Here is an 8,966-nt window from a genome sequence, read left to right on the forward strand (position 1 = left end):
TATGAAAATCCTTGATGTTAGTACTTGGTATGAATTATTTAAATTGAAGTGTCAAAAAAGGAAAAATTTATAGGTACCATTGGATTGTATTTCTCATGGTTTGGACCCTTTTGGGTTTGGGGCATGACACCTAAGCTTTCAAAAAAAATTAAACCTTACATTCTAATTTAATTAACACCAACCATTAACAAACAAAAAAAAAAAAAAAAAAAAAAAAAACCCAAAAAAAGGGGGGAAGCTTAAACTAAACTTGATGATTGATAGAGAGACATTGCCACATGCCGCCTACCATCCTCCTTTTTCTTGTGACAATACAGTGCAGCAAGAAAACCTCAAATCAATTGATAAACCGATAAACTCATCAACAAATCAAAGGAAAAAAGATTAAATGAAAAACTCAAGTGAGATAAGTGAAACCCGAGAGAATGAACTCAGAATATTGGTCATATACAGTAACAACATATAATCTTTACATTATCTATAGTTTCGACAGAATCTTGACTCTCGAACTAACACCAATAATAACAGCCAAAGCCAATCACACGTAATATAAGTTACAAACTTATAATAGCTTCTTCTAATGTACAGCACAACTCGTAGCTAGCTTCAACAGATCGATAATGAAAGATGTCAATATGTACGTACACGACATGTCCCTTTGTCATTCATGTGATGCACGACACGTTGTTCTGCTTATCAAGAAGTGCATGCACTTTGTAACCCAATCAATAGACAATTAATAACCCATGAAACCATCCCAACTGAAAGACAAACAAACCACTGAAACAAATTCAACCTTGCATATGCTAACACTGCCAGAATACGTGTAATTTCAATAAAAACCACCTGCAGCAGCAGAATAACACCCACTGCCAACCAAAACAACGGGTTACGAGGAAAGTTCTCAACCACAGTCATCTTCTTCACTTGTCTTGCATTAATAATGTTACAGACTTGGCAGAGGACAAAAATATTGAAGATAATGGTATTACTAACCTCCTTGTTAATACCAATCATGGTTTGCCCTTTGAATTGCCATGTCACTGAGACGGCAGATTGATACAGAGCTTGGATGACAACGTTAGTCCACACGGTCATGTTGATAAGTGGTTCAGTTTGTCTCAATGGTGGCTTTTCCATCAGTTTCTTTGATGGTGGCTCTGTCAATAATCCAAGGCCACCAAGAAGAGTCACAACAAAGTTTGCCCAGACTAATTGGATGGTTGTAATCGGAGAATATCCGTAAATCGTTGTCGTGATAAAGGTTATCAACAACCCTGCTATATTCATGGTGAGCTCAAGTTGCATATACTTGCAAATATTGTCATGAATACATCTTCCGCATCTGACAAGACTGACCAAGATACTGAGATTTCCATCCATGATGATGATGTTACAACTTTCTCTAACCATTTCACTGCTACAAGTCTGTATGGTGATCCTTACATCAGCTTCCTTTAGTGCTGGAATCACATTTGGTTTAACTCCAACCATTGCTACTGTGTGACCTTTTTTCTTCAAACATTGCACTAATAGGAGCTTGTCAGAAGGGATTAAACTTCCCATTAAGATGATTTTATCCACTTCATCCATCCGCTTTTCGTTGGTGTAGTTTCGAAACTCTTTAGCCTCAAGCTTCAATTTATCTGCATTGGGAAGCAGTCCATAATCAGAAGCTATGTCTTCCAATATTGAGACACTATCTTCTGAAACCAGTATGATATTGACTCCAGCATTTATCCAAGCTTCTATTTCTCCTCTTGTCGAGTCCATGTCAACTTCCACCGGGTTTAGTGATCGCCAACCACTTTTGTCAATACAGACAGTCGTGACTGAATTCATGGTGAGACAAGCCAAGGGTTCTTGAACCGTGACCTTGCCAAATAGCATCTTCTTATTCCAATAACCAATGGCAAGAGTGACTACAAAAGGTATCCCTTCTGTTACTCCAAACAGAAACGTAAGAATTGAAGTTGATAACATGTTGAACTTCCCATTTGGTGTCAAGAAAATTTTCTTACTTGTATCCATGATCTCTTTACTTGCAATTACTTTCCCCTTGAGGTCTGGGAGGTTAAAATGAAATATTTTCTTTTGAAGCATAAAATGGAAGAACAACACTACAAGGTTGAGGATGGAGAGTAAAAGCCCTGTAATTTGTATGCCAGTGTTCAGCTTATCAAGTTGCACTGGTAATGGGGTCTTGTTGAGGGCGCCATAGGTAACCTTGTTTAACAAGTCACCCAATGTCGTGTTTATGCCCACTGATGTAACTAGCATGCGACCTTTTCCATCAATCACCTTTGGACCATAGAACAGAAATGGGTTTTCGTTGTTAATGATGGAGTCAAGATCATCATCCAGTTTTATGTATTCACCAGATACGAGCAAACCATCAGCAGGGACTAGAGATCCCCTCTCGAGGCATACTATGTCACCCAACAAAACATCTGAGATGGATACTTTCTGCGAGCTTCCCTCTCTGATGACCTCGACTTCCACTTCCACTTGGTGCATTTCCAAAGTTTTCTGCGTTCTTGACATCTGCCGCGAACGTTCAAGCCAAAGTTCCCGTAAGGAATGAATAGCCACAAGCACCATGATGAAAAGAATTGTTATGACACCTTTATGCCAATCAGTTGGGCTTTTCATAACAATCCCAAAGCCAAGAAGCAGCATTGCATACACGAAAAGAAGAAAAATACTCCAATCATTGCATGTTTTCAAGAGTGAATTGAAGCAGCCTTGTGCAGGAGCCTGTGCTAGGGAGGGTGATGAGTTAGCTATATCCATGTGTCGAGTACATGGATCTTTCTTAAAATCAAGGATTCCCTTCTCTAAATCAGTACCTAGAGCTTCTGCAATTCTTGGAATGCCTCCAAACTTTTGCATTAAATCCAAGTTCTTTTCCTTTACCATATTGGCAATATCTGCATGTTGGAGTTTTACCTCCCAGATACATTTGTCATTCTCACCATCCAAATTTACACTAATGGAGACTTGAGGTGATGCAGATGAGATTTCCAAATCCTGAGAAATAACAATAAGATGATATATTAGAATTTTGCAAATAACATAATTGTTTAAAATACGAAATAGTCTGCGACTTAACTCAATCAAATGGGTGGTGTGTGCCATGTGTGACTCATTTGGAAACAAAATGATGCAAAAATTTACAAAACATGGTTTCTTTTCATTATTTCTCTTCAAGAAAACATTCAATAACTCAAATGATCAAATATGCTAATTAATCCTTATGCTATATATGTGAACAATTCTTTTAATTATCAGGTTAAAATCTGCATCTTATATAGCCAGAAGAATAAATAATCATAACCTAAAACTTGATTTGAAGATGCTAAACTTGACAGTTCAAATTGAGAACTATCAGTCTACCACTGCACTTTTCCGCATTGCCATGTTAAGGCAGCTTTTTATGGAAATAAAATACTGAAGTAGCAACATAATCTTTTATTTATTTATTTATTTGGGATTATTGGTCCATTATATATCCCTATTTCTAGGCGAAGACTTTGATAAAAATATAATAAAAATACACATACTTTGTGACGTAAAATATACATAATATCCCACACTTTCACACCAAATATCTACATTTCACAAATGGTATGAAAGAATATAGATATGATGCGGAAGAATGTGGACACTATAATTAGATGTGAAACAATAGTTTCTCCAAAATAAAACCCATGCAAAAATACTAAGGAGTACTCACTATTCTTTAAGTATTTTGTTGGTCATGGACTAATTGCATGGGATGCTCCCATGTTAATAGAAAGATCAAATTGATAGAACGCCCAAAAACTAAATGCACATTCATATTAAATAGAGATCATGATAGCAATAGTAATATTTATAATTAAGAATAAAATATAATCTAATGAACTTTTACTATTCATAAGTTTAGTTGTAAAACTAATTGCTACATATAGAAAATTTGTAAAAGATTATGCATATGAATTGTTTGTACTTTTTAAAATATATTAATTTAAAAATTATTACATGTATTAAATAATTACTTTTACATTTATAGTTATTTTTTATACAACATTTCCAATCATTTTGGAGAGGAATAGCTACTCCTTAATTTAAAGAATAAATATTTATAAGATATAACTATTCACTATAATGATTATACAACCAGATAACCGAATAACTATTTCACATGAATAATCATTCATTATAGAATCTATTACCCCATACTAAACATGCCTCTTACAAGTTACAAGTTGCATATAAAATTTATTTTCAATGTGTAACTATAATCGAGATCTTGCGATTAATTATAAATGAATATAGTTTCCATTTCTTGTTTTTGCAAGGAAAGGTGACTAGAAAATTTTGAGATGTTTAAAGTGGAAACTATTAACATAAATAATAATAATAATAATATAAGGACAAACTTTAGCTACAAAATTGGTTGTAGTCTAAGACTACAACTTTACTCAATATCTTTTTATTGGATGTGAATTTTGACAAATTCACCATTAGATTACATTTTCTTCTTATATCCTTCATGCTTGCAAAATTTCTTGAAAATTAAAATTCAATAGCTATGTCATCAATAAATTGTTTAAATTGCAAGTTTTTGTAATTTAAAATTATGCATAAAATATAATCTTATAAATCATATAATAAATAATATCCGATTGTCACAAAATTTGACATATTTATTAAGAGCTTAAAGAACATGCAATCCAATGGTTAGACTACAACCAGTTTTGTAACTAAACTTTATTCTAATAATAATAATATTAGTTTTTCTACCCATGATTTTTCTTTAGAAATGGATGGTGATCAAGAGAAGTATTTCATTGTATGTGTTGCTTTGTGCACCACCCATTCAAAAAACAATTTATTAAAAAATAATCATTGTCCTCCTTTATATATGGACAACCAAATGGTTTGATGCCAAAATATACAACTCTTTGACTATGATGACTTTTGACATAGTGTAGACTGAATCTACTATGGACACACATTTTGAGTTAGGTCTGACCGATTATTTTGAACACAACCTAAAGTTTTTCTCGGAAAAATCATTTTCACTTTAATGTTGCAACTTTTGTACAGGAAAAAGTAGTACTTTTTAACATTTCAATTCGCATTCTAATATAGTGAAAACATGCATGTACCAAAACACCTATTAAAAAACAGAAAGAAAAGGAAAAAAAAGCACATAATGGATTCTCGAATTCATTTAATGGCTGCTCTTAGATCTTGGGCGAGTTTAAAGCAAGGCTATGAGTCGAAATATGCCCCAAGATTCAAAGCTAGCCTATGACCATCATGTGATTGAGCCAAAGTATGCCCCAAGAAGCTAAGATACGACCAGCGTCTTCAAGGCCCTTTAAGTAGTGGGTAAATACAAGTTCATGAGTGCGTCTTCAAGGCCCTTTACGTATAGGGTAAATACAAGTTTGTGAGTTTTTCATGTCAAATATAGGATATATGGGTTAGTTTAACAGGTATATTCGGAGTATTTATTAATTGATTATTTTTAAAAAGTTTTGATACTATTTTTATGGAAAATATAAAAACATGTTACAAAAATTAATTGATTTTTCTTTTTCCTTAAAAAATTTTCAAAAATATTTTTTAAACCAATATTCTTAAGTTATCTGTTAACTTTTTCCCTTTATTGTTTTTTTGTCGCCTACTTTCATCCGATATTCCGCTACTTGAAAGCCTCTTTTGGAAACTACAAGGAGGGCAAAAGATTGCTTCAATTTTTTTAATAAAATAGCTTCATCAAATCAAGTATAAACCATGTCAAGAGTCTTGTAACATAATTGGTACCTCTCCATCATTAAAGTGCTTGGAGTCTAGGAGGGGAAATGGTTCAAGTTGCGATGTTAATAATATATTGTAACTATCTCAAAAAAAAAAGTGAATCCAAGCTAACTTAAACAAACCAAAGTTTTACTATCAATCGTCTCAATAGACTATAGAGAGACAAAGAGAAAATTTATTTTACGATTAAAATTTTATTTTTTTCAATTTAATTATATATAAAATATCACTATTTATCTTTAGAATTGTAATGATTTTTATCAAAATTATAAAATGAATCTATTTAAAATAAATAAAATGCTCTAGAAAATAGAAAACATATACTTTCACAGCTTTATTTGCTCTTATAGCGTGCGTTTGGACTGCGTTGGGATAAAAAAAATTTGCTCAGCAAAATGGTGGGTCCCACGGTACCGTTCATGCATTTTTTTTATACTATTTATGGGTCCCACTACACTTTTTAGTACTATTTATGGACCCTACTGTACTATTTCAACTAATTTTTACTTTTATCTACCGTACTTTCAGTAATAAGTTTTTAGTTTCAACAAAATAAGCGATATTCAAACACACCAAAAGTATGTGAATTTGCTCCTTCAGTTTCAAAACAATTTCGTACCAACGGTGTCTTGCATATATGCTGCCCATATTGACAAGATCAATCGCTGAGACTCAAGGTCTATACCATTACCAGCATTGACCCAAAAGAGAAACGAACTATATATTTAAGGCTCTTAAAATTTTCAAACATACAAAGCAAGCATGCTCAAGGTCTCTACCATTACCAACATTGACCTAAAAGAAACACGAACTCCACCTTTAAGGCCTTTAAATTTTCAAACAGATAAAGTAAGCATGTAATTCAGATCAAGTATATGACTTATAAGCTCAAACAAATTAACCAAAGTTTCACTATCCACTACTATAGATCCACATGAGGAAAAAAAAAAAAAAAAGAAAGAAACTTACTGCTTCTCTTGTGTCACTGGTCCTGACATTGTCTAGAGCAACAGAACCTTTCTCAGATTCATCTCCTTTCAGTATGAGTTTTCGATCCCGTAGCATTGAAACAATCCATTGCCAATGGTTTCGGGCAGGAGCTTGTGTTAGGGAGAGTGTGTTAGCAATGCGTTGAGAGCATAGATCTTGCTCAAGACCAGGGAATATTCGCTTCTCTAAATCTGTTTCTAGAGCCTCTGCAATTTCTTGGACGCCTCCAACCTTCTGCATTGAATCCAAGTACCCCTCCATCCCAGCAACGTTTGCTTGTTGCAGTTTTGCATCACCAACACAATTGTTGGAGATTTTCTCAGCCTGCAAAATATCAATTAGATTATACATTAGTATTTTTGCTTTGCTTTAATGTTATGTTTGGAAGAGAAGAAAAATGAGAGAGAGGAGAGGAGAATAAGGATAAAGGTGATATCTATCCATATCTTCCTCCATTCAAACCTACGTCAATTTTTGAACTCAGTTGACTTGAAGGCAGACACAAGCATTAAGAAAGTATCCGGTCACCTTATCCTCTATTCTCCTCTCCTTTTTTCATGTCCCTCCATCAAAACACAGGGTTAAAATCTTTATACAAGAGGGGATGAAGTATGCCTTCGAGTCATGAACTAAGTTAATTAACTTAGTTCATGACTCGAAGGCATACTTCATCACCTCTTGTCTCTTGAAGAGATAACTAAAGCTCATTCATCTACAAGTAGGGCACAAGAAAGCAGCGGTTTTTCTTTCTTCTTTTTTCATGGCTTTGGCTTGTGAGAGCTCAACAAATAAGCCAAGCTCAAAGAAATTAAAGGTATACTTTTTACTATATAAAGATCCATGGGGGAGAAAACAGAGAACTTATACTTAGGTCCGTTTGGATACAACTGAAAAACATTGTAGTAAAATAATTTTTAAATTTGTGAATAATATCATGGGACCCATTTTTAATGAAAAAGTTACTGAGAAGTGATGTTTGTGGGTCCTGTGAACAGAATACAGGTACACTGTTCACAAGAGAAAAGTCAAAAGTTCCGACTTTGAAAAAAAAAAAAAAGTCACAAAAATGCAAACATATGTCTGGAAAGCGCAAAACATGCTTCCCAAACGCACACTTATTGCTTCTCCCGAGTCATCCTGGCTGATATTAGAAGTCCTTGATGAGGAAACTATGTCTAGAGCAAGAGAACCCTTGTCAGCTTTATCTGCTCCTGGAGCTATGCTGGCCATTGACAAGACCGTTTATTGAGACTCTAAGTCTTGGCCACCACGGACCTAAAATAAGACCCAAAATATGAGCTTAGAGCCTGTTTGGCCAACAAAATTTGGTCACTCAATTTCCATCACTCATTACTCATCACTCAATTTTTCACATCTGTTTGCCTTCATCACTCAGTTTCCATCACTCACTATTTTTCACACTATTTGGAGGGCCCATGCCTGTCACGGTGCAGCTTTTTTTTTTTTTTTCCACTAGCAGCTTCTTCTTTTTTTTTTTTTTCCTCCTGGGTTGGCTGTTCGGTCTGGTTTTTTTTTTTTTTTTTTTTTTTTCACTAAGTTTGGTGAGTCTAGGTACTAAAGAAAAAAAAAAAAAAAAACAGAATAGAACAGAACAAACCGAACCAATTAAAATAAAAATAAAACCCAGACCGAACAGCCAACCTAGGAGGAAAAAAAAAAAAAGAAGAAGAAGAAAAAAAAAAGAAAGAAGAAGAAACCAGACCGAATAGCCAACCTAGAGAAGAAAAGAAAAAAAAAAAAAAAAAAAAAAGTCAAAGGTCAAAAGTTGCGGCTGAGTACTGTTTGTGGGTCCCCTATGTGTGTTTAATTACAATATTGTCATTGAGTTATGAGTTATGGAAACTGAAAACAGCCAAAATGTGTTTTCAGTTTCCATAACTCATAACTCAAAAATCAGAAAATTGAGTGATGAAAACAGAGTTATGGAAACAGGATTATCGTTTGCCAAAAAACCTTTTTACTATGGGTCCCACCATTTTTGAATTATGAGTTATGGAAACTGAAAATTGAGTTATGGAAATTGTGAATCCAAACGGCCCCTTATTTTTCAGGTCATTAGAATTTTCATGGAATTCAGAGCATGTCCTTCAAAGTTAGAATATTTCTACACAATCATTTTCTTACCTTGTAACTTGTTGAAA

General features: G+C 34.0%; 1 protein-coding gene across 1 annotated transcript; it reads right to left on the reverse strand.

The window, feature by feature from the left end:
* Positions 1-696: 696 nt before the first annotated feature.
* On the reverse strand, positions 697-8,034 carry LOC126728648 (putative calcium-transporting ATPase 13, plasma membrane-type). Its single transcript, XM_050434443.1, has 3 exons — positions 7,918-8,034; positions 6,784-7,128; positions 697-3,030 (listed from the first exon to the last, which is right to left on the reverse strand). The coding sequence occupies exons 1-3, from the start codon at positions 8,032-8,034 to the stop codon at positions 697-699; spliced, it is 2,796 nt and encodes a 931-aa protein (XP_050290400.1).
* Positions 8,035-8,966: the final 932 nt, after the last annotated feature.

This window comes from Quercus robur, chromosome 5, assembly GCF_932294415.1.
Source record: "Quercus robur chromosome 5, dhQueRobu3.1, whole genome shotgun sequence".
NCBI lineage: Eukaryota > Viridiplantae > Streptophyta > Magnoliopsida > Fagales > Fagaceae > Quercus > Quercus robur.